Consider the following 24,190-nt stretch of genomic DNA (forward strand, 5'->3'; position numbering starts at 1 on the left):
AAAAAAAAAAAGATACGGACTTAATATGTACATAGAAGTTGCCTTGTGATTTCTGGCTTGAATCATTGAATCACATTCTAAGTAAGAATCAACATTTTGGATTGGCGCCTGTAGCTCGGCACCTAGGGTTCTAGCCACATATACTGGAGCAGGTGGATTCTAATCCAGCCGGGGCCTGCCAAACAACAATAACAACTACAACCAAAAAATAGCCGCGCATTGTGGCACCTGTAGTCCCAGCTTGCTGAGGCAAGAGAATGGCTTAAGCCCAAGAGTTTGAGGTTGCTGTGAGCTGTGACATCACAGCACTCTACCAAAAGCAACATAATGAGACTCTGTCTCCAAAAAAAAAACATTTAAAAAAATTGTTCATCAGCTCAGTGCCTGTAGCTCAAGTGGCTAAGACGCCAGCCATATAACACCAGAGCTGGCAGGTTTAAATCCAGCATAGGCCCGCCAAACAACAATGACAACTACCACCAAAAAATAGCCAGGCATTGTGGTGGGCATCTGTAGTTCCAGCTACTTGGGAGGCTGAGGCAAAAGAATCGCTTAAGCCTAGGAGTTGGAGGTTGCTGTGAGCTGTGAGGCCACAGTACTCTACCCAGGGTGACAGCTTGAGGCTCTGTCTCAAAAAAAAAAATATTATTCATCATAAAGATATTCCAGGATAATATTTCAACCATTATATAAAGGACAATCCTCCTTAGCAATCCAGGTTTCCAAGTATGATCCAAAGGTAAGGCTTCTCATGAAGAAATGTGACATAACCCCAATTTCTTAGCTGTTAATCTGTTACCGTCATTGGTAAGACTGGCTAGAGACGCTGCAGAGTATGTGACCCACCTGATGCTTCATCAGTGGCAAAAGAACATAGCTTTGCTGTTCTCTTTGCTACCCTTAGGCAGGAAAACCTGAATGTAAATTCTTTCTGTCTATAACAATGACTTATGCCCATCAGCTTATGTCTTTAACTTCATCTGTGCACCCTTTGCAGCTGTTTGACTCTTCTTTGCACCTTTCTGTCATTTACTTGTCTCTTGTCTTGGAATCAATATTGTCTTTCACAGGTTTTTGAGTGGCGGCCATACGAAGTGATCTGACCGATGACTGTGTCTTAGGCAAACGTTCTTCTCACACTAAGGACATATAGCTGCCATAGTTTCTCCTTCTGCACAGTCCTTAAGCATGGGTAAGACTTATGTTTATCTGTCTTCAGACTCTCATTGATTACTATTATATCAAGACAACCATGAGATTCCTTGTTTCTGTGTTCAAGGCAAAATATTTCCAAACAGGCTCGGCGCCTATAGCTCAACCGGCTAAGGCGCCAGCCACGTACACCTAAGCTGTCGGGTTCGAATCCCCAGCCCGGACCCGCCAAACAACGATGATGGCTGCAACCAAAAAATAGCCGGGCGTTGTGGCAGGCGCCTGTGGTCCCAGCTACTTGGGAGGCGGAGGCAGGAGACTCGCTTGAGCCCAGGAGTTGGAGGTTGCTGTGAGCGTGATGCCATGGCACTCTACCCAGGGGGATACTTATTGCCCTCTGTAGACTGCTGTAACATCACAGCTCACAGCAACCTCAAACTCTTGGGCTTAAGCGCTTCCCCTGCCTCAGCTTCCCAAATAGCTAGGACTACAGGTGCCTGCCACAAAGCCCGACTGTTTTTTTGTTGTAGTTGTCATTGTTTGGCAGGCCTGGGCTGGATTCAAACCTGCCAGCCCAGGTGTATGTGGCTGGTGCCCTAGCTGCTGAGGTACAGGCACCGAGTCCCCCCCCCCCTTTTTTGTCTCACTTTGTTGCCCTCAGTAGAGTGCCGTGGCATCAGACCTCACAGCAACCTCAAACTCTTAGGCTCAAGCGATTCTCTTGCCTCAGCCTCCGGTTTCCTTTTTTTTTTTTTTTGAGACAGAGTCTCACTATGCTGCCCTCTGTAGACTGCTGTAACATCACAGCTCACAGCAACCTCAAACTCTTGGGCTTAAGCGCTTCCCCTGCCTCAGCTTCCCAAATAGCTAGGACTACAGGTGCCTGCCACAAAGCCCGACTGTTTTTTTGTTGTAGTTGTCATTGTTTGGCAGGCCTGGGCTGGATTCAAACCTGCCAGCCCAGGTGTATGTGGCTGGTGCCCTAGCTGCTGAGGTACAGGCACCGAGTCCCCCCCCCCCCTTTTTTGTCTCACTTTGTTGCCCTCAGTAGAGTGCCGTGGCATCAGACCTCACAGCAACCTCAAACTTTGAGGCTCAAGCATTTCTCTTGCCTCAGCCTCACAAGTAGCTGGGACTATAGGCGCCTGCCACAATGCCCGGCTATTTTTAGAGATGAGGTCTCCCTCTGATTCAGTCAGGTCTCAAACTCACCAGATGAGGCAATCCACCTGTCTAGGCCTCTCAGAGTGCTAGGATTACAGGAGTGAACCATCCTGTGAACAAGTCTTTTTTTCTTTTCTTTCTCTTTCTCTCTCTTTTTTTTTCTGTTGTGATGAAGTCTCACTATGTCACCCTCAGTAGAGTGCTGTGGTGTGACAGCTCACAGCAACTTCAAACTCTCGGGCTTAAGCAATTCTCTTGCCCCAGCCTCCCAAGTAGCTGGGACTATAGTACAGGTGCCCGCCACAATGCCTGGCTAAGCTTTAGATAATATCAGTTTCTAAAATACATGCCCTTTTATATCTTGCTTCCTCCTCTTACCCTTGAGAATTTTTTTTTTACAAGAGCACAAATGTATCTACGTCCTTAAATATCTACTACACAGCATTTCATAGATTAGGAAATGATTATTACCCAATTTAACCAGTGTCTATGGATGAGCACATAGGTGTGTCCAGGTTCTGTAGTCATGAACAATACTACACAGACATCTTAATTCTTAAATCTGTACATACATTTACAAATTTACTCACATGTTTAATTATTAGCGGGCTCTAAGAAAAATTCATATGTGCATTTTAAGTTTTAGCAGGCCTCAAGTTTCCATCCAAAAAGCTTAGGCTGGGTGCGGTGACTCACGCCGTAATCCTAGCATTCTGAGAGGCTGAGGTGGGTGGATTGCCTGAGCTCACAGGTTTGAGACCAGAAATAGCCGGGCGTTGTGCTGGGTGTCTGTATTCCCACCTACTCGGGAGGCTGCGACAAGAGAATTGCTTGAACCCAAGAGTTAGAGGTTGCTGTGAGCTGTGACGCCACGGTACTCTAAAAGAACCAGTTAATTTCAACGTAATTACATTTAATTGCTCCCTAAAGGTAGAAATTAGATAGTTAGGAATAAGTATATGTCTGATAGGATTGGCTTTGGACGGTCACAAATTAAGGTTTCCCCCCCCGCTCCCACAGCCAGTTTTCACGCCCTGGAGAGTCATACTGCTTCAGTGGAGAACGCATGTTATTACTGGAAGGAGCAGAGTGAGAAAAAAGCAAACTCACGAAATTATACCAGAGAACCAAGAATGCTACAGAGGGAAGGAGGGAGGGTAGCTGAGGGGGGTCATTTAACATCTTGATCATCCAAATCAAGAAGGAAGATAAGATCCGTGCGGGGCTCCTGTTATCCTAGCACTCTGGGAACCAAGGTGGGTGGACTGGTCAAACTCAGGAATTTGAGACCAGTCTGAGCAAAAGTGGGACTCCCTCTCCACTAAAAATAAAAAAAAAAACTAGCCTCACATTATGAGTCAATGCCCGTAGTTCCAGCTACTCGGGAGGCTGAGGCAGGAAGATCTCTTGAGCCCAGGAGTTTGAGGTCGCTGTGAGCTATGACATCATGGCACTCTACCCAGGGTGACTGAGTGAGACTTCGTCTCAAAAAAAAAAAAAGAAAAGGAACAGCCTAGGCAAAGGGTTGTTTTGTTCTTTCCGGGCCTTGGTTTCTTCAGTTGCAAAATGGGAGTGTCTATCTCTTCTTCACAATGTCTAATATACAGTAAGTGCACCGTTAAGTATCCATCCTTCTCTTCCAGGATAAGTCAGAACCATATGTGACTTCACCTCCACCCGCAAGACGGAGCTGTGGGCACACGGATAGAGCGCTCTAGGCATCGTCAGCGGCACCGGAAGTCTCGTTTTATTCCGCTTCCGCTCTCTGGCCAGGGACAGAGCTGCGTGGGGAAGACTTTCTGAAATGCCGACTGGAGACTTTGAGTGAGTAAAGGGGCGCCTGGGAGGCAGTTGCGGGGTCTTGGGGAGTATTACGGAGCCTGGGTGCACTCCGGGCGCTGGGGCCAAGCCTCGCTGACCCACCCCTTATCTCCCGGAAACTTATCCCCGCAGTTCGAAGCCGAGCTGGGCCGACCAGGTGGAAGAGGAGGGAGAGGACGGTGAGTGTCTCCTGGTGCCCCGGGTCACCGTGGCCCGTCCCCAGCCTAGCCACGCACTGCCGCCTGCCTCCACCCCTAAGCTGGCACCGCTGTCTGATTCCATATTCCCCGTCGGCGGCCAGCCCTAGCCACAGCCCAGCGCCATCCTCGGGACCAGCCTGTTGCCTTCTGCAGATGTTCACTGGCCAGTCCCTTTTCCTTCAGCGCCACTGGCCAGGTTCTCTCAGCTGCTCCCTTCCTCCTCCAAGGACGCTAGACCAGCGTGCCTTTGTACTAGCGCCTGGTCGGCTTTTTGGTTTGCCCCCAGCCCCCGCCCCTTTCGTGCTGGCGATCCCCTTTCCTTGCCACTCTGGGTCCCTACAGCGCACTGTCCCAGCCTCTGTCCTTTGTCAGCTTTTTGTGTGAGTGTTATCCCCAAAGCCCTTTCATCTCAGCTCCTGACCCCTCCACCCCACATTCTCTCTCCCAGACAAATGTGTAACCAGTGAGCTCCTCAAGGGGCTCCCTCTGGCCACTGGAGACACCAGCCCAGAGCCCGACCTACTGCCCGGAGGTGAGTGATGACTTCCACTCCATCCTAGGACTGCCCCTCCCCCCAGCCCTGTCCTGCCTGGTCTCTGACACTCAGGGCTCACTCCCTCTTGCCTTTTTCCTTTTCTCAGCTCCACTGCCACCTCCCAAGGAGGTCATCAATGGCAACATAAAGACAGTGACCGAGTACAAGATAGATGATGATGGCAAGAAGTTCAAGGTGGGAGCGGAGAGGCAGGGGAATGGGGACCCTTTTTTTTTTGAGACAGAGCCTCAAGCTGTCTCCCTGGGTAGAGTGCCATGGCATTACAGCTCACAGCAACCTCTAACCCCTGGGCTCAAGCGAGTCTCTTGCATCAGCCTCCCAAGTAGCTGGGACCACAGGTGCCCACCACAACGCCCGGCTATTTTTTGGTTGCAGCCATCATTGTTGTTCGTGGGCAGGACTGGATTTGAACCTGCCACCTTGGGTGTACGTGGCTGGCATCTTAGCCATTTGAGCCACAGGCGCCGATCCGGAGACCCTTGTTCTTAGGAGCATGTTGGTAAGGTCCTAAGAGCATGGAGGTGTGGGAAGCCCTAACATCTCCCCTTCTGTCCCCAGATTGTCCGCACCTTCAGGATTGAGACCCGGAAGGCCTCCAAGGCGGTTGCCAGGAGGAAGGTGAGCCTCTCCTAACCTCAGAGCTGACCCAGGGGACTTGGGAATCCTTGATCAGAGGTGGGTTTTAACTGTTGGTACCTGTTTTGTTGAAGCAAAATGGAGGCCTGGGGTATTTGCACTTTCTGAAAAGTCCATGGCACAGGAGGAAGTGGAGTTAGATTCTTATTCCTCTTTATCTCTCAGTCTGGAGGAAAAGAGCCAGTCTCTCCCTTGAGGTGGTCATAGCCTGTTTACCCAGGGCTGAGTGCTTCTGGAAGAAATGATAGCAGCCAATATAGTTACCCACTTTTCTGTGCACTTTGCTCCACATAGAAGGCACCTGGATGGAAGTGTTTCCTCATTTGTTTGATTTCCATAGAAGCCTAGAGAAATGGGAAGCATCTTATGGTCTTACAGGGGAGGAAGCTGAGGTTCCAGTGGTTTTACTTCAGGGTGAACTCTGCACATCCTTGGTTATCACTCCCAGATGGGGGCTAGTCCCACCAATCTGCAGGGACTCCAGAACTGTGAGCAGTGCCTCTGTCTCCCCACAACCCCAGCCAGCCTTTGTTTTTCTCTTTTGGAACATGGGGTTGGGAGCTGCCTCTGCATCCTGGGGCTGTCACTGTCACTGTTACTACTGTTCTGGGAGTGTTTGGGGAAGACAAGAAATGTGGCTGAAAGCCAAGATACTTTGGGGGTGGCTGTTGCAAGTGCCTCAGTGTGGGGCCCTGACCCATCCCTCCTCCCTACCCGAGCACAGAACTGGAAGAAGTTTGGGAACTCAGAGTTTGACCCCCCAGGGCCCAATGTGGCCACCACTACCGTTAGTGATGATGTCTCTATGACATTCATCACCAGCAAAGAGGTAAGTGGGGCAGCATGCTGGAGAGCTGGGGGGATGGGTACGGCAGTTGCCTCTGAGTTGCTCCCACCTGCCCCTGCCAGGACCTGAACTGCCAGGAGGAGGAGGACCCAATGAACAAGCTCAAGGGCCAGAAGATAGTGTCCTGCCGCATCTGCAAGGGAGACCACTGGACTACCCGTTGCCCCTACAAGGACACCCTGGGGCCCATGCAGAAGGAGCTGGCGGAGCAGCTGGGCCTGTCCACTGGCGAGAAAGAGAAGCTGCCAGGAGGTGTGGGACCGGATTACCTGCCAACAGCATGGATATTGTCACCAGTATCTGTGACCGTCACCCCCCTATCTGACAGCGTCGGCCCATTAGGCTGTGGCATGATCTTGGTTTGATGGTGTCTGGCAGATCCTTTTGCGCGTGCATGACTAAGCCTTGTGTGTTTGGGGAATGGTTGTCCTGTACGTGTGCAACTGGCCTGCTGTGATTGTGCTGGTGACTTCATTGACTGTTGTGGGTGTGCTCTCTTTACCCCAGGGTTCTGAATCTCCCCACCCATGTGTGCTCACACACATGTGCTTGTCTGTGCAGTTCACACCTGTGACTGTCAGGCTGCATCCTTCGGCATTATCTGTTGGTGGCGAGTCTGAGTCTAGATAGCTCTTCTCCTGTGACTTTGCACATTAGGTGCACTTGTCACCCACTCGTGGGAGATCTGGGGACTGTCCCTACTGTGTGTCCTATTTCTGCTGTCCCCTTGTGTTGTGAGGCTGGCCTCCCTCTGGCTCTCAGCCCCCTGGGGTGGAGAGCTATGGGCACCTGGGACTGTATCCACCCCTGTGGTTTCTGTCCCTGCTAGTGTTCCCTGCAGGGTGCTCAAGTGGTGTCAGTTTCCTGGACATGACCTTAGTGTCACTGTGGTCTCTGAGGCCTCAAAGAAGCCCCTGGACACATGCAGATTGGTACATGGTACCCAGGTCAGGGCTGGAGCTGCCAGTGTCCTGGCTGAATGTGACTGTGCTTTGGTCCTCAGAGCTGGAGCCTGTGCAGGCGGCTCAGAACAAGACAGGGAAATACGTGCCACCAAGCCTTCGGGATGGGGCCAGCCGCCGTGGGGAGTCCATGCAGCCTAACCGTAGAGGTGAGGGCTCCTAACATTGGGTGGGCACTTCCCAGGACCCTGTCGTCAATCCTTGAGAGTGTGCACATGTGGGAAATGAGCAGGTCCTCCCCCTCACAGCCACCTTGTCTTGCCCACACAGCTGATGACAATGCCACCATCCGTGTCACCAACCTTTCAGAGGACACACGTGAGACCGACCTACAGGAGCTCTTCCGGCCTTTTGGCTCCATCTCCCGCATCTACCTGGCTAAGGACAAGACCACTGGCCAGTCCAAGGTCGGGGGGTGGCCACAGTGGAGGGAGTGGGGGTCATTTGTCCTGGCTGCCAGCCCCCTGATCCTGTCTTGTCCATCCCTAAGGGCTTTGCCTTCATAAGCTTCCACCGCCGTGAGGATGCTGCACGTGCCATTGCTGGGGTATCTGGCTTTGGCTACGATCATCTCATCCTCAATGTTGAGTGGGCCAAGTAAGACCCCTGCCCTGACCCTATCCCCCTTTCCCAGCACCACAGCTGAGACTTAGGATGTCTGTGGGCCCCACCACAATGGGAGCAGTCACCCAGGCCCTTCAGAGGTGACAATCTCTTATTTTCCTTTGCCAAGGAAAGGGCAGACAGGCACCAGGCAATAGCTGCCAAGCCTAAAGCCCGTCGCTGCCCTGGCTCCATGTGCTCTCTGTCAACACCCCCTGTTTAAGTATCAGGTGTCTTGAGGTGCCCTTATTGGGAGGCTCTCTTGAAGCTCTCACCAGCTTCTCTCTCCCTAGGCCATCTACCAACTAAGCCAGCTGCCACCACACCACTTGGCCCTGGACCCTTGGCAAAAGAAGGCAACCTCTGATGGGGGCTCCAGCTCCAAGGACAATAAAAAGGCTCAAGATGCACTACAGGTGTCCTGTTTATTGTTGCACCTCATTGCCCTGTATAGCCGGGGTGGGGTGGGGGCCTGGAGGTCAATGCTGTGGGTGGGAAGCATGAGTCCCTGATGGAAGCCGCAGGCTGCTGAAGTGGCAGATGGAACCTGTTGGCACGTTGGGGCTGGGGGCCTTTGGTGCTCTGGGCTTTCACGTGGCACTTTGTGGCTCCAACACCTTGCAATGAGGAAGACTTGAAGCAAGTTACTTCTTGGGCTCTGCTCAGAAGATCGGGGGTTTAAGGTCTTGGGGTGGCTGTGACATCAAGGAACAGGGCTTACCCAACACTCTGGGTGTTCTCTTGGTTCTGGCCCCCACTGCAGGGTGGTGGTGGCAGTGGTAGCAGCCCGGGGGGGCACCACTGCCACATATAGGAGTGGGTGGATACAGAAGGCCAAGGGCATGAGGCCCCGCATCACTTGGTAGCCCAGGTAGGGCCCCAGCTCCAGGGCTGCCTCAGCTTGGGCCTTGTCTGCAAAGCCTGGACAGTGGGCATTCCAGTGCTGCCAGGCATCCACATTGAGCAGTCGTGTGACATGGTAGGGCATGTAGGAACTGGTGTATAGGGCAATGCCCCTCCCCACCAATAGCTTCTCTGCCACGGTCATACCAGGGCTGTGCAACACAGCCCACCCAAGGGCACTATAGGCTACCAGGCTGAGCAGCAGGGGCAGGCCACAGCCCAGGCCTGCCCGTGCCAGGCTTGTAAGCCTCAAGTTGGAGGTTGTCTGCTGTCCCCAGACACCTGATACAGGCCTCAACTTGGCCACCTCCTGCTATGGGCCCTTCAGATGGGAGAAGCTAAGTGTGGGCATGTCAGCAGGACTGCCAGGGCCCAGCCAACAGTGCTGAGGGCCCAGGCAATGTTTGGGCCACAGGTGGCTGTGGATGAAGAAAGGGTACACAATGCCCAGGTAGTGGTTGAGGGTGATGTAGGTGATGAAGATGACACTGCCCAGCAGGTTGCAGATGAAAAGGAAGTGCTCCAGGGGCATGCAGCCTCCCTATAGCGCCAGTGATTGGGTGGGTGCAGGTAGGCAGCCAGTGGGGGCAGCGTTAGGGTGCACAGCATATCACTGGCTGCCAGCTGAGCTAAGACCATAGCTGGGTGCCACAGGTGCTGCTGCTGTGTGCTGAAGCAGTACAGGACCCAGACCATTGGCAACTACAGCTACCACAACCTTGACCACCAGCATGGGCCACAGGAAGTCTCCCTGGAACCTACTGAGGACATGGTCAGCAGCCATTGAGAAGTTAGCTGGGCAGGGCTGGGCACAGGGCGTGGCTGCTGAGCTGTCCTCTGGGAGAATGATCCATGTCTGTCCTTGGACATGAGCCCTTCATGTGCTGTTGCACAGTGGGTTCTTTCCTCTCTCCAGAAAAGGGGTGTGATCCAGGGCTTTCAGCTGACAAGTTATGGGGGCTCTCCTGGGGTCCCTCACCCCACCCCAGTAAGCAGCTGGTGCAAACATGGAAGTCCCAGGCCTCAGTGCACATGGAAGGAAGCAGTGCCCACCCTGAGCCACTGGGTTGAGAGTGGAGGAATCCCCAGGCCACTATGACACTCTTTGAAGTCCAGCACATCAGAAAGTACTGCCCACTCGGTCAGTCAGGTCCACCCGGGTTCAGTTCCACATCTATCTGGACCAGCCCAGTTACCTGGCCCTAAATCTGGCTCCTGCTGTCTGCTCTCCCCATAGCCACCAGATGGTGCTGATGAGTTCCTGAGTGGGTCCTGCCCCTCCACTCCCAAGTGCTCAGGATCGACCCACAAGGCCAGGCAGTCCTATTCCATATGCTCTCTAACTTCCTGCCGCCAACCCACTCCAGTCACTGGCCAGATATCCTAAAGGCTCTCTTCCCACCTCCCTCTGATTTCTGGGGCCATCACAGCCAACCTGACATTGACCCTCCAAGACATGCCCTTTAGGAGACAAGAGCCCCTGACAAGGCCTTCGACCCAGCAGCATGAGGGCAGCCCCCGCCAGGCAGGAAGTCTTACATAGACCCATATTTTAACACCTCCCCAAAAAAACTTCCTGAAAACCAGTGGCTCCACTGCCACCCCTCAAGCCGCTGGATGTGTCCCTCATCCAATCAACCCATTTGCCCACTCCTTACCCAAGATGGTGACCACTATGCTCCCTATACACACTGGGCCCAGGCTCCTCACCAAGTTGAGAACAGGATGCTGGCCCAGCCTGTGGTTCTAACCTCAATCAGCAGTGTCCCACATGGCCACCTCCTTCCCTCTTCCCAAGCAGACATGTCATAGGGCCCTTACTGAGGATCCCCATAGCACAGCCAGCCCTGCCTGCTGCCCTCCCCACTGAAATTGCTCCCCTGCCTCGGTGGGAGAAACATACCCGGCCTCAGGACAGAAACTAGGTCAGACTCCTGCTGGACAGGGGCTCTCCCAGCAGGCCTCTCCCCTTTAACTGGGAAGCAGATGCAGAACTGGGCAGTTCAGGCATTTATTGTGGCAGGAGTTGGGAGGGACAGCTCCTTTATGAAAGGAAACTGAGGGCCGCACCTGAAGCCCCAGGCTGGGTCTCTCAGGCCCCAATCTGGGGCATTCCATCTACTTCTTGGGTGGCCGTGACTGGTCTTGACCACGATCCTGGGCATCCCTTCTGGACCCCAGCTTGCTGTGGGCTCTTCGGAGCCTCTTCTTAGGATTTGGCAGTCTCCGGTCACTGTGGCAACCTCTGCTTTGGTCCTTACCCTGATGCTGCCTGCCTGAAGGCCTGTAAGGCTGTCTCTGCTTGGTGGCTGTGGGGAACATGTCTGGGGGGGAAAGACTGTGTCAGCTAGGGACCTCACGGAACAAGGACAGGCCCCAGGCACCCAGCTGAACTGACCCTGCTACATACCCTCATCGGGTTCCTCGCCCACAGCCTGGCGAAAATACTCAGCCTCATCCTCTTCTTCTTCCTCCCTCTGGCAGTCCCCCTCTGCCTTGAGAGTTGGCCCAGGGTCCTCAGCATCACTGTCTTTGCTGGCCTTTGTCTGGGCCTTCTTCATGCCCTCCAGACTCTTCTTCCTGGAGGAGGCATGTCAGTGTGGCTACCTGCACCCAGGACCCTGTCCATCCACCAGCCACCTGCCACCCCGGACCTGTGGGCCTCACGCTGTTCCCTCTTGCGCTGGACGTTTTGGGCCTGCAGGGCCTGCCGCTGGGCCTTGAGCTGCAGTTTCTTCTCCTTGGCAGCCAAGATGGCCTGCAGCTCCTCCTCCGTCTTGTGCACTGAGGAGGACGTGGTTCAATGAGTGCAACCCCGCACCTATGACCCCTTGCTCCCCCCCCCCCCGTCACTGGTCTCACACTTGTGCCCCGCCAGCCCAGCTCACCAAAGTGGTGGAACATCACTTTGCCCTCCCCGACACCATCCTGGATCTTGATGAGCTGCAGGGTCATTCGAGGACCAATCTAGGGGATAAATGGGAGAAGACTTAGTCTTTCGTGGGGCTGGGGGCTGCCAGAGGAAGTCACTCCTATCCCCGGGCCTCACCTCAGTGAGTCGCACAGCACTCTGCTGGGCCTGCATATTGCCACGCCCTGAGACCGCTTGAGGCAGCTCAGTGATGTTGTGCTCGCCATCAGGCTCTGCCTCACTGTCTGATAGACCCGCACCCCTGTGCAGGGAACACATGGGGTTCAGCAGAGGATCCCAGGCTCCAGAGGTGGCTCTAGGGGCCCCTGGACAGGACTGTGATGGCCTCCCACACTATGCCCTCCTCACGTGGCCAGCAGCTCACTAATGTCCTGTAGACGGCTCATGTTGGGGAACTTCTCCTGGAGAAGTTTCTTCATCCCACGACTTGCACCCACAGGAACAACTTTGATACTACTGCGGGGGAAAAGCAGGGGAATGGACAGAGAGTAGGGAATGAAGTCATGAGGTCAGAGAGCAGCACCACACTTCTACCCTTTGGAAATCGCAAGGGCATTTACTTTGAGACTGGGCAATCATGAAGCCTCAACAGCAGAGCTGTCGCCTTCCACACCCTCCCCTAATGGAACACTCACTAATGCCGGAAGTCCAGCTCCTGTGATTCCGGGCTGTAGCTGAGAAGAAGGCAGCGCTTGACAGTGTTCAGATTCACCTGGGAGGGAAAGTGGTGGGAGCTTCAAGTGGCCTCACCGAGCTCCCACAGATGAATAGCAGTTGGGGTTGTGGGGCTATGAGTGGTGTCCATGGATCACCTGGGGCACTGGCCCCAATAAAGGGGCCCTAATGACTTCCTCATGACGAGCACCTCATATAAGCTCAACTTGAGAATGAATCAATGGTGCTAGAGATCTGGAGCTGGGGCTTTGGAGCCAGACAAAAATCTAAAAATCCAGGCCTGGTCAGGTGTGGTGTGTCTCACAACTGTAATCTCAGCTGCTTTGGGATGCTGAGGTAGGAGGATCACTTGAGCCCAGGAGTTCAAGGCTGCAGCAAGCTACAATTACAGCACTGCACTCCAGCCTGGGCAGCAGAGACCAGACAAAACACAATCAGCACAGATTTCCATTTGCCAAATGAAGAGGTGGCTGGGGATGGAAGGGTAATATTCTGGACACTCTTGCCCAACATCACTGAACACAAATGAAACATTTGTGACATAAGCATTCAGCAGACCACGGAACTGGAGCTCTCAGCCTCAGTTCTAAAAGGACTCAGTAATCAATCCAAAGGCCCACGGTACCCACTGCCTGCTCCATCCCAGCACACCAGCCACCCTGCCAGCCCAAGCCTACCTTGTGCACATTGATGGAGGGGAATAGGTTCTGGAACATGGTGGCCATAAGTTTCACATGCATGCCGTGAGGGCCGAAGCTGTTGAGTACCAGGAGGGGTGGGTGGACAAACTGCTGTTCGTGCATGCGGTGCCGGCGCAGTGAGGAAACCACATCACGCACCAATGTGTACTGCAGGGCAGAGTGAAGAGCAGGTGACTACCCACCACATGTGCTAGGGCCAGCTCCAAGCCCAGCTCCCACCCCACACATCCTCTCCCCACCCCTAATTCTCACCTTGTTAACCTGAAAGGTCAAAGTGGGACCTCCTGGGAGGCGCATCAGCTTCTGTAGGAGAACAAAGAATCAGTGAGGGTTGGGGTGACTACTTAGGGAGCTGGGGAGTGGAAACCTCCATCCCAACTCTTCTTCAGCGCGTTTACTTTGAAGCCAAAAATCACAGCAGCTCAGAAGCAAATGGGTTCATCATAAGAGACGGGGGAAGTGAGGGGCCCATGGGACGTGAAAAGTGAGGGTGCCCACTTACAAAGTAGACGTTGGTCTTTGTTTTGCTCAAGATCAAAAAGTGTGTGACCCCGAGGGGTCCAGCCACTGCCAAACAATCCTTTATGGAGTTCTTCTTACGAACCTAGAAATTACAAAAAAAAAAAAAGATAAACACAGATATTCCTCATTAAGCAAACTCTGTAAGCTTAAGCTTAAGATCCTGTTACATGTTCTTTCTTGCCTGTGACCATTCCAACAAACTCAAGGGAGTGAAATGATCCTGGCCCCTAGAGCCAATCAGACTTGAACTGAGTACTGCCTCTGTTCCTTGTTCAGGTGCACCTCCCCATTTGACAGATGAGTAAACCGAGGTCCAGTGGGATTAAGTAACTTGATCCAGGGCCTCTGGGCAAAGTGAAGTTTCCAATCCAGCTTCTCTGTCTCCAGAGACCAGTTTTTCTTTCTTTTTTTTTTCTCTAATTGAGACAGAGCCTCACTCTGTCACCCTGGTTAGAGTGCCATGACGTCGCAGCCTCAAACTCTCGGGCTCAAGTGATCCTTTTCTCAGCTGCTCGAGTAGCTTTAACTAGAGAAGCACGCCACAATGCCCAGCTAGTTCTTTTATTTTTAGTAGAGATGGGATCTCGCCCTTGCTTAAGCTGGTCTCAAACTCCTGAGTTCAAGAGATCCACCCGCTTCGGCCTCCCAGAGTGTTAGGATTACGGAAGTGAGCCACCGCGCCCGGCCCTAGCCTTAAATGTCAGGCTCAGGCAACCAACTAAGCCCCCAAAGCCCAGCGAGGCAGAGACAACGGTCCCCAACGAGTGTCCCTTTCTTCAACTGGGGAGACTGAGGACTCTCACGGTTTTACAGCGGGTGTCAGGACCACAAACGCGAAGACGGGGCCCAGAGGTGGGTGGGACGAGGGCTGCTTGGTACAGACCTGCAGGCGGGAGGCGGTGAGTGGCTCCATGACCCGCCGCAAGTCCTGACTAAGCTGCCGGACGCTGTGACCGGTGCAGCCCCGAGTGAACACGAACGAGTGAGGCTGTGCAGCATAGGCCTCGAGGTTGCGGACCTGCGCCTGGGCGCGCGCTCGTTTTTGGTGCCGGGACTGGGGGAGGCAAGAGACACGTGGTGAAACCCGAAGCCCACGCCGGGTTCCCGGTCTCGCTCCCCGCCTCCCCGGCCGCCGCGCCCTACCCGCCCAGACTGCCCCATGCTGCCTCCTCCACGAGGCCTCCTCCTTCCGCCGCTTCGGACCCTGTTCCGCTCACTTCCGGCGCCTAAGCAATGTCACGTGATACTAGCGCGACCGGATGGCGTCACTAGACAGGCCTGCGCATCAGGTAGCCTCGGAGAGCCGGGAGATGAAGCCTGACGTTTTGGCAAGGTTGCTATAGAGACACTGAGTGCCTGTTTCCATGGAAACCCGGGGCGGGTCTGTGTGACTCTCGGCTTTAGAGAAACTAATCCTAGTGTTCGAATCCCGCCTCGGCCGATTTACCCTCCAACTGTGATATAAAGACGCCCAAAGTATCCCAAAGCAAGGACAACCCGGGTCGAAACTCTCGACCCGTGATTTAAGAGAGGAAAGAGAATGTACGCACACTGGCGCCGAACACTTGGGGCAAAGCCTCAGTAGGGAAGAGAGCCTGTGACAGTTACTCATTTTCATCCCCCAACTCCTGAAGGCCAGATGTCCTCCTCCGGGACCCGGTCTGCGGAGGGGCTGAGTGATGGAAACTCCACATCACCCTCTGGAAACTCGGCAAGGCAGGCGCTTTGTGAATAATTCTCCCCCCTCTCCTTTTCCGGTTAACGCGACAGTCTTGGCCTCAGGCCCCCGGCTTCTACCCCAAACCTTATAATAGGGGGAAGAAACACCCCTTCCCTGCGCTAAACATCTCTCTCCCCCACACCCAGCTCCTTCCCTGTCCCCAGCTGTCTCCCTTCCGTGGTCTGCTCTCCTCTAGATTTTGTCTCTGTCACCAGTTGTGTCTCTCATCATCTATAAATTTCCACCTTTCTCTGCTGCCTGTCTGCATCCTCATTTCCTTCTCATTTCTCTTTCTGTTTCTCTCCACCTTCCCATGTCTCTCTCCCTGTCTGCTCCACATCTCTCTGCCTCTCCCTGTGTCTTTTTCTATTTCCCCATGTCTCTCCCTTCTCTGTCTCTTTCCCTCTGTTGTCAGCTCCTCTCTGTGACTGATGGAATTCCCTCTCTCTCTGCTGCCAATGGGGAAGTTGGAGAGGGCTGAAGGTGGGGGGCCAAGGGGCCCAGAGTGCAGGCCCCTCCCCAACCTCCCCAGGCCTGGAGCCCAGCCTGGCAGCCTCTCTCAGAACTGGATCCACCATTTCCTCTCTCAGCCCTGGAGTGCACTCGGGTTACTCGGAGTCCAGGACATTGTGGACAGGGAAGCAGGCTGCTGCTCCTGCGTGTTTCTGCTGACTGCAGGGCCATCCTACCAGTTGGAGACGCTGGGTGGACTCTAAGGGCCTTTATGTGAGTCTCTTTGTGTCTCTGAGAAATGACTGTATGGTTATTTCCCCGTTCTGTTCCTGTGTGATTTGACTTGTGTGAAAATGTGACCCAGTGTGTGGGACAGATGTGGCAGATGGTTATCTGGTGTCACTGTGTACCGGTTTAATGTCTCTGCTACCACTGTGTGATCACACATACGTGGGTGTGAAGGAGTCTGACACATAAGCCAAGGGCATTTTCCTTTAAGTTGTAGTGTATGTGTGCTTATGTTTTGAACATATAGTTGTTACCTGAAGGTGTCATGTGCTTTCGAGACAAGTTCCCTCTCTGTTGTGAGAGTGAAGTGCAATCATAGCTCACTGCAACCTCAGACTCTTAGAAGTATAGGCATACGACCACGGCCAACTACTTTTTCTATTATTTGTAGAGAGAAGGTCTCGCTGTGTTGCCCAGGCTGTTCTTGAACTACTGGCCTCTTGCTTTGCCGTCCCAAAGTGCTAGGATTACAGTAATGAGCCACCATGTCTGCCAGCAGTGTGTTTATTTTTATTTATTTTTATTGAGACAGAGTCTCACTTAGTCACCCTTGGTAGAGTGCCGTGGCGTCATAACTCACAGCAACCTCAAATTCTTGGGCTGAAGCAATTCTCTTGACTCAGCCTCCCTATTTGCTGGGACTACAGGTACCTACCACAGTGCCCTGCTTTTTGTTTGTTTGTTTGTTTAGCAGGCCTGGGATGGGTTCAAACCCCCCAGCCCTGGAGCATGTGGCTGGCACCTTATTTTTATTTTTACTATTATTTTTGAGACAGGGTCTTGCTCTGCTGCCCTGGCTAGACTGTAATGGTGTCATCACAGTTCACTACATTCCTGGGCTAAAGCAATCCTCCTGCCTCAGCCTCCTGGTTACCTGGGACTACAATCTTATACTATAATACCCAGCTAATTTTTCTTAATTTTAGTAGAAATGAGGTCTCACTCTTGCTCAGGCTGGTCTCCAACTCCTGACCTCAAGCAATTCTCCCATTTTGACCTCACAAAGTGCTGGGATTACAGGTGTGAGCCACCACACTTGGCCCAGTTGTGTCTTTATGGATGTGTGTCAGACAAATTCGTGGACAGAGGTATACACATATTCATTCTGATTCTGTCTTTGCTGCTCTGTTCAGTGGTTTGCATGCTTTTTGAGTACTGGGGTGTGTGTTGGTCTTCATGTCTGTTCTGCTATGTGTACATATACGTGCAACTGTTGTATTATACCTGTATGTGTCCTGAGGGCAAGCTACCTGAGCTGAATCCTATCCTGGTCCCTTTCTGGCTGTGTGATCACAGGCAAGTCACTCACCCTCTCTGAGTCTCAGTTTTCCCTGCTGGAAAATGGAGCTATGGGGCGGCACCTGTGGCTCAGTTGGTAGGGCGCCAGCCCCATATACCAAGGGTGGTGGGTTCAAACTCAGCCCTGGCCAAACAGCAATGAAAAAATAGCTAGGTGTTATGGTGGGCGCCTGTAGTTCCAGCTACTCGGGAGGCTGAGGCAAGAGAATCACCTAAGCCCAGGAGATGGAGGTTGCTGTGAGCTGTGATGCCATAGCACTCTACCGAGGACTCTACAAAAAAAGAAAAGGAAAGAAAATGGGGCTACATATAGAAGCCAGCTCAGGTTGTGAAGATTAAATGAGATAAAAGGCGAGGAGTTTAGAGCCCAGCCCAACACACAGCAGGTGCCCACTGATGTTCATAGTTCTATGCACAGTATGTGTGCATGTCTCTGGGACAGGGATCCTGTGTAGCCACGAGTCCTGCAGCCTCCCATGCTCTGTGCTCTGCTGTGGGGGGAGAAGAGGGATGTCCAGGGCACTGACCTGTGTTATCAGACACTTGTGGCCTGGGCGGGGGAGTCTGGCAATTCTGCCTGAGTTCTCATGCAGGAAATGCTAAATATTTACAGTTGGGGCTCCTGGCCCGAGCATCCCAGCCCCACTCCCAGGCTCTGGGGGCTGGGGGGGGGTGGTTACTAAGCTTCCTTTCTCTTTCTCTACCACCAGCCTCTCCCCTTCCCCAACTCAGAGGCCCCACTGGATCAGTAGCTCTTCCTCAGACTGCTCATGCCTGCTTCAAGCCTTGCTAGATTCAGGTTATGAGAGGTGAGAGGATAGGGCAGATAGAGTTGGTTCTGTTGGAAACACTGGGCTCTGCTTGGGTGGAGGGCTGCTAAGCCTCATCCTCACCAGGCTGAGGGTATGAGAGGCAATGGGTATTCTACACAGTCTGTAGCTCCTTGGGGCTTGGTTCTTCTCTGTTGCAAGAGCCAAGCATCAGTGAGGTGGGGACAAGGAGAGGACCCCCTTGCACCTTGGGAGCTCATGCTTGGCATGTGAGTCCAGTAGTGAATGTGCCCCTCCCCAGGTCAGAATCCTGCAGGGCTCCCACCTCACTCTGAGTAAAACCCCAGGTCCTTCGTGAGGCCCACAGGCTTTGCACACTTTGCTCCATCACCTCCCTGCCCTTACCTTCTCCTGCATCCTCCTCACTGTGTTCCCTGTTATTCCTCAGGCACGTCAAAAGCAAAGTTCAGCCTCAGGGCCTTTGCACTTGTAGTGTCCTCTGCCTAGAACACTCTCTCCCTTCCAGTCTTTTCTCAAGTGTCATATTACAGTGGGTTGGTTCCTGACTCTTCTATTTAAATGCATCCCCGTATTCTAGTACTCCCCCCACTTTTTTTTTGAGACAGAGTCTCACTGTCATCCTGGATAGAGTACTGTGGCATCATAGCTGACAGCAACCTCAAACTCTTGGGCTCAAGTGATTCTCTCTCTCTTTTTTTTTATTGAATGGTAACTATGTACATTAATGCACTTCTGGGGTACAGTGTGGGGTTTTCACATGCAATCTGAAATACTTCCATCAAACTGGTCAACACAGCCTTCATGTCATTTTCTCAGTTATTGCTTTAAAACATTCACATTCTACTCTTAGAAAGATTCACCTGTACCCCTATAAGATAAACTTCAGAAGTGATCCCTCCAAACCCCCTCCCTCCACCCATCCCCCCTCCCTTCTCCCTCCCTCCTCCCCATATTCTTAGGCTATTTGGTTATAGCTTTCATATCAAGTGATTCTCTTACGTCAGCCTCCTAAATAGCTAGGACGATAAGTGCCAGCCACAACACCTGGCTATTATTTTCTTTTAGAGATGGGGTCTTGCTCTTGCTCAGGTTGGTCTTGAACACCTGGGCTCAGGCAGCCCCCCCTCTTGACCTCCCAGAGTGCTGGGATTACAGGTACTCCCTACCTTCTGACCTACCTACAATTGTTTGACTTGTCTGTTTTCCCAACTAGAATGTCAGCTCCATAAGGGCAGGGATTTTCTGTTTTGGGCAAGGTCCTCATTGCCTAGAACAGCACATGGCAGACAATAGGCACTCTGAGCATGTGAATGAGGCAAAATGTGTATGATGCTGAAGACCACAGCACACATGCCTATGTGGCCACTAGGATGGATAGGTTTGGACATGGTAGAACCCAGTGCAGGTGGGAGTTACATGTGGGCATGTTTCAAATGTCAGCAGGTGCACACATGTGGACACAGGTATGCACATCCCTGTCTCAGAGGCTGTGTGTACTTCAGTATGCCCAGGAATGAAGACAGTGGGGCCCTGTGTGTGGACCCTGCATGGCCAGGGTGGGTGGCCATGAGGATGCCCCTTTGTTGAGTTCACAGGAACACTCAGGGGGCATACCACACTCCAGGCATGTGGGTTTGGGGTAGAGGGCTTCTAGGACCTGTTTTTGGCCCTGGAGACAGAACAGAGATCAAAGCCTCCAACTCATCCTCAGGGAGCTGGTTTTTCTTTCTGCTTTTTTTTTTGTTTTAAGGAGAGGATATTTTGATGGAGGAATTCAGATAACAGATAATAGCAAATAAATGAGGCAATTTCAGAGAATGATAAATACTAAAATGAAAAAGACTTTGATAAGGAGGGTTGGGGAAGGGCAACTCTAAATGATCAGGGAAGGCTTCTCAAGATAGGAAAGGAACCATGTTAAAATTCAGAGAATGTCATAGGCTGAGAAAACAGCAAATGCAAAAGCCCTGGGGCTGGAGTTTGCCTGGTGTGTGCTGGGCCATTGAGTGGAAAGAGACAAAGCAGAGAGAACAAGGCCTTAATGATCACAGACAGGACTAGGACTTTTCCTCTAAACAAAGTGGGAGTCACTGAGGATTCTGAACGGGGGAAGGATATAAACCAACATGTTCACAGGCATCCTCTAGTTGGACGAGAATCTGGGTAAATGAGAGGTTGAGGGTGGAAATCTGGAGACCTGGGAGGCGGCTGTTGTAAGGAAATCCAGATGGTGTCTTGAGGTGAGAATTTGGGGAGGGAGAAGGAGTGTTGGAATTCAGGGTCTAAACAGAAGAGCAGACAGGCCTGGCTGATGTGTTGGATCTGCCATTAAGAAAGGTATGAGGCTGGCAGGCATGGTGGCTGAGGACTATAATTCTTGAACTCCAGGAGGCTGAGGCAGGTGTGTTGCTTGAGCTCAGGAATTTAAGACCAGCCCAAGCAAGAGCAAGACCCTATCTTTACTAAAAATAGAAGAATTAGCCAAGTGGGCACCTTGTAATTCCAGCTACTTGGTAGGTTGAGGCAGGAAGATCACTTAAGTTCAGGAGTTTGAAGTTGCAGTGAGCCAAGATGATGCTTCTGCACTCTAGCCTGGGTGACAGAGCAAGACTCTGTTTCAAAATCAAACAAACAAAACCCCCAAAGAGACATGATGACACTGGGTTTGGTATGAGGATGTGCATGGAGGGACCACTTCTGAACAGAGGGGCAGACTGTATTAGTGAGACGTGCTCCTCACCTACCTCACCTCATTGCACCAACTCTCCCTCTGCTTTTGCTCCAGCTCCCCAGGGTTTCTTTAATACTTAAGGCATGGTCCAGCCTCAGGGCCTTTGGGCCTTGCTGTTGCCCCAGCCTGAAACACTTTTCTCAGATAACCTTAGGACCTCATAACTGTTCACAACTCCGAACTCTTGGGCCTAAGCAATCCTCCCACCTCAGCCTCGCAGTAGTTGAGACTACAGCTATAATCCACATTACCTGGCTAATCTTTCTATTTTAGTACAGATGGGGTCTCACTCTTGCTCAGCCTGGTCTCAGACTCTTCAGTACAAGTAACCCTTTCTGCCTCATCCTCCCAAAGTGCAAAGATTGCAGGCATAAGCCACTAAGCCTGGCCCTAGGGCAGGGATTTTTGTCTGTTTTGTTTCTGACTGTATTTCTAGCATCTAGAACAGAGGCTCGCACACATTAAACGCTCAGTGATTGCTTCTTGAATGAATGAATGAGAGACACTTTGTTTCCGCTGGGCGCTTGGAGGCCAGGGCGGGAACCCACTGGAGCCCTCCGGCCGCAGGGTATGGGGAATAGACCAGAGACGGGAATTATGGCCCAGGAGCTGCACACGTGTAGACACGTGCGTGGGAACAAATGGGTTTGGCCAGGCCCATCTTCCTCCCTCTCCTCCTCTGTCCGCAGGTCGGCCATGTGGGTGTCCCAGCTGCGCGCGCTGCAGCTACTGCTCCTACTGGGCGCATCCTCAGCGCGAGAGGGCGCTCCGCGCTGCACCTATACCTTCGTGCTGCCCCAGCAGAAGTTCACAGGTGCCGTGTGCTGGAACGGACCCGCACCCTTACGGCCAGCGCCAGAGGCAGTGAACGCCAGCGAGGTGGCGGCGCTGCGCTTGCGTGTGGGCCGCCACGAGGAGCTGCTGCGTGAGCTGCAGAGGCTGGCGGCCGCCGGGGGGGGCGGGGGGGGGCGGGCGCCCGCCGATGGCGCCGTGGCTGGGGAGGTGCGCGCGCTGCGCAAGGAGAGCCGCGGCTTGACCACGCGCCTGGGCCAGCTGCGCGCGCAGCTGCAGCATGAAGCGGGGGCGGGGGCGGGGCCAGGGGAGGGGCAGGGGGCGGAGCCCGGCGCCGCGCTGGCCTTGCTCGGGGAACGGGTGCTGAACGCTTCAGCGGAGGCGCAGCGCGCAGCAGTACGCTTCCACCAGCTGGATGTCAAGTTCCGCGAGCTGGCGCAGCTGGTGAGCCAGCAGAGCGGCCTCATCGCACGCCTGGAGCGCTTGTGCCCAGGGGGCGCGAACTGGCAGCAGCAGCAGGTAACCTCAAAGCCTCCTCTGATAGCAGCTTCGTCTGTGAAATGGGCCTCCTGCAAACTCCGGGATCACAGTTCTGAAATCAGAAAAACCCTGAAAACCAATTTCCTACCTGCCCCTATCTTGTAACATATTTGGGTCAAAAAGTGACTGCTGGATATTTATGGTCTTATGCTCTAATTTAATATCCATAGGATCCTATAAGTGTATCATTCATTATCAGGTAAAGATCAAAAACTCCATTGGAGGTGTTATGTATAATATATACACGCACATACACACACACACACATATATACATCTGTAGACACATACGTAACCTCCTGTGTCACTGTGTTTTTTTTTTTTTTTTGAGACAGAGCCTCAAGCTGTCCCCCTGGGTAGAGTGCCGTGGCATTACAGCTCACAGCAACCTCCAACTCCTGGGCTCAAGCGAGTCTCCTGCCTCCGCCTCCCAAGTAGCTGGGACTACAGGGGCCCACTACGACGCCCAGCTATTTTTTGGTTGCAATTGTCATTGGTGTTTAGCGGGTCCGAGCTGGGGATTCGAACCCGCCACCTTAGGTGTATGTGGCTGGCGCCTTAGCCGGTTGAGCTATAGGCGCCGGCCTTTTTTTTTTTTTTTTGAGACAGTTTCCCTATGTCGCCCTTGGTAGAGGGCTGTGGCGTCACAATTCACAGCAATCTCAAACTCCTGGGCTTAAGCGATTCTCTTGCCTCAGCCTCCCAAGTAGCTGGGACTACAGGGGCCCACTACGACGCCCAGCTATTTTTTGGTTGCAATTGTCATTGGTGTTTAGCAGGCTGGGCTTCAACCCGCTAGCTTTGGTGTATGTGGCCAGCGCCCTATTTACTGAGCTACAGGGGCGGAGCCTCTGTGTCACTGTGTTACCCTCAATGTTACTGATTTCTGGATGTCTGGCCCTGGATTTTGGATAAGAGATTGTTGCTCTGGGACAGTTTCTACCATACAGAGTTGGTGGGGGGATTCAGTAGATACTCATTGTTGTGTTGGATGGACTCTTATTATTCCTACTCGACAGAAAAGGAGACTGAGGCACAGACTGGTTAAGCTGTGAGCATAAGAGCAGACATTTGAACTCAGCTCTGCCTATGCTTGAAAACCAAGAGTTAGCCATTGAGGAGAATCATTCCTAGGACTAGGACATCCCTCTGCCTGATATCCTTCAGATCACTTGGGAGTAAGGAGATTTATCCACCATCCCAGGACCCTGAAGGTTACTGCAATTACATCTGACTTTTTTGGTTACCCCAGGTCCTGCCACCACCCCTGGTACCTGTGGTCCCAGTCAGTCTGGTGGGTGGCAACAGTGACACAAGCAGGACGCTGGACCCTGCTCCACAGCCCCAGAGAGACCAGACCTTGAGACAGCAAGGGCCCTTGGCCTCTCCTATGTCTACAGGGCACCATGGCATCCCTACTAAGCCAGCAGGTAAGACCATGGCATGGCTGTGAGCCGGGGGATTTCCAATTTCCACATTGTATGGCTAGCTAGAAGAAAATATAGGAGATGAGTTTTTTTTTTTTTTTGGTTTTTTGAGACAGAGTCTCACTTTGTCGCCCTGAGTAGAGTGCTGTGGCATCACAGCTCACAGCAACCTCCAACTCCTGGGCTTAGGCGATTCACTTACCTCAGCCTCCCAAGTAGCTGGGACTACAGGCTCCCACCACAATGCCCGGCTATTTTTTTTTGTTGCATTTCGGCCAGCGCCCTACTCACTGAGCCATAGGCACCGCCCCCAGGAGGTGAGGTTTATTTTTTGTTTTGTTTTTTTTTTTTGAGACCGAGCCTCAAGCTGTCCCCCTGGGTACAGTTTTGTGGCATCACAGCTCACAGCAACCTCCAACTCCTGGGCTCAAGCAAGTCTCCTGCCTCAGCCTCCCAAGTAGCTGGGACCACAGGTG

At 52.8% G+C, this 24,190-nt stretch overlaps 3 protein-coding genes, 1 non-coding gene and 1 pseudogene across 4 annotated transcripts in view; 2 read left to right on the top strand and 3 right to left on the bottom strand.

Annotated features, from left to right (window-relative positions):
* The window catches only part of LOC100965328, a 7,032-nt pseudogene extending 5,464 nt beyond the window's left edge, over window positions 1-1,568 (bottom strand).
* Window positions 1,569-4,032: 2,464 nt separating this feature from the next.
* Window positions 4,033-8,351, top strand: EIF3G (eukaryotic translation initiation factor 3 subunit G). The gene is made up of 11 exons (XM_003797970.3): window positions 4,033-4,140; window positions 4,270-4,316; window positions 4,786-4,869; window positions 4,979-5,067; window positions 5,452-5,511; window positions 6,254-6,358; window positions 6,439-6,628; window positions 7,380-7,487; window positions 7,609-7,745; window positions 7,829-7,935; window positions 8,235-8,351. Exons 1-11 carry the CDS (start codon window positions 4,121-4,123, stop codon window positions 8,248-8,250), a joined length of 963 nt encoding a protein of 320 aa, XP_003798018.1. The 5' UTR covers window positions 4,033-4,120; the 3' UTR covers window positions 8,251-8,351.
* A 268-nt stretch (window positions 8,352-8,619) lies between these two features.
* Window positions 8,620-14,894, bottom strand: LOC100965653 (suppressor of SWI4 1 homolog). The gene is given in 20 exon segments (XM_023518076.1): window positions 8,620-8,731; window positions 8,733-9,104; window positions 9,106-9,160; window positions 9,163-9,198; window positions 9,201-9,243; window positions 9,245-9,372; window positions 9,375-9,531; window positions 9,533-9,666; window positions 11,079-11,168; window positions 11,255-11,424; window positions 11,499-11,628; window positions 11,733-11,811; window positions 11,894-12,017; window positions 12,125-12,232; window positions 12,412-12,488; window positions 13,129-13,299; window positions 13,405-13,455; window positions 13,655-13,756; window positions 14,558-14,728; window positions 14,818-14,894. Coding segments are annotated over 20 exon segments (2,328 nt in total). The 5' UTR covers window positions 14,836-14,894.
* On the bottom strand, window positions 13,525-13,609 carry LOC111727864. Its single transcript, XR_002775310.1, has one exon. It is a non-coding gene; the product is annotated as a small nucleolar RNA SNORD105 (small nucleolar RNA).
* Window positions 14,895-15,978: 1,084 nt separating the features above from the next.
* Window positions 15,979-24,190, top strand: part of ANGPTL6 (angiopoietin like 6) — a 10,376-nt gene continuing 2,164 nt past the window's right edge. Inside the window, exons 1-3 of the mRNA XM_003798048.3 lie at window positions 15,979-16,120; window positions 21,646-22,267; window positions 23,540-23,717. Of these exons, the coding sequence (XP_003798096.2) occupies window positions 16,119-16,120; window positions 21,646-22,267; window positions 23,540-23,717 (802 nt within the window). The 5' untranslated portion in view covers window positions 15,979-16,118. The remainder of the gene's footprint in view (window positions 16,121-21,645; window positions 22,268-23,539; window positions 23,718-24,190) is intronic.

The sequence above is a fragment of the Otolemur garnettii genome, unplaced genomic scaffold (assembly GCF_000181295.1).
Source record: "Otolemur garnettii isolate 467f Iridium unplaced genomic scaffold, OtoGar3 scaffold00127, whole genome shotgun sequence".
Lineage (NCBI taxonomy): Eukaryota > Metazoa > Chordata > Mammalia > Primates > Galagidae > Otolemur > Otolemur garnettii.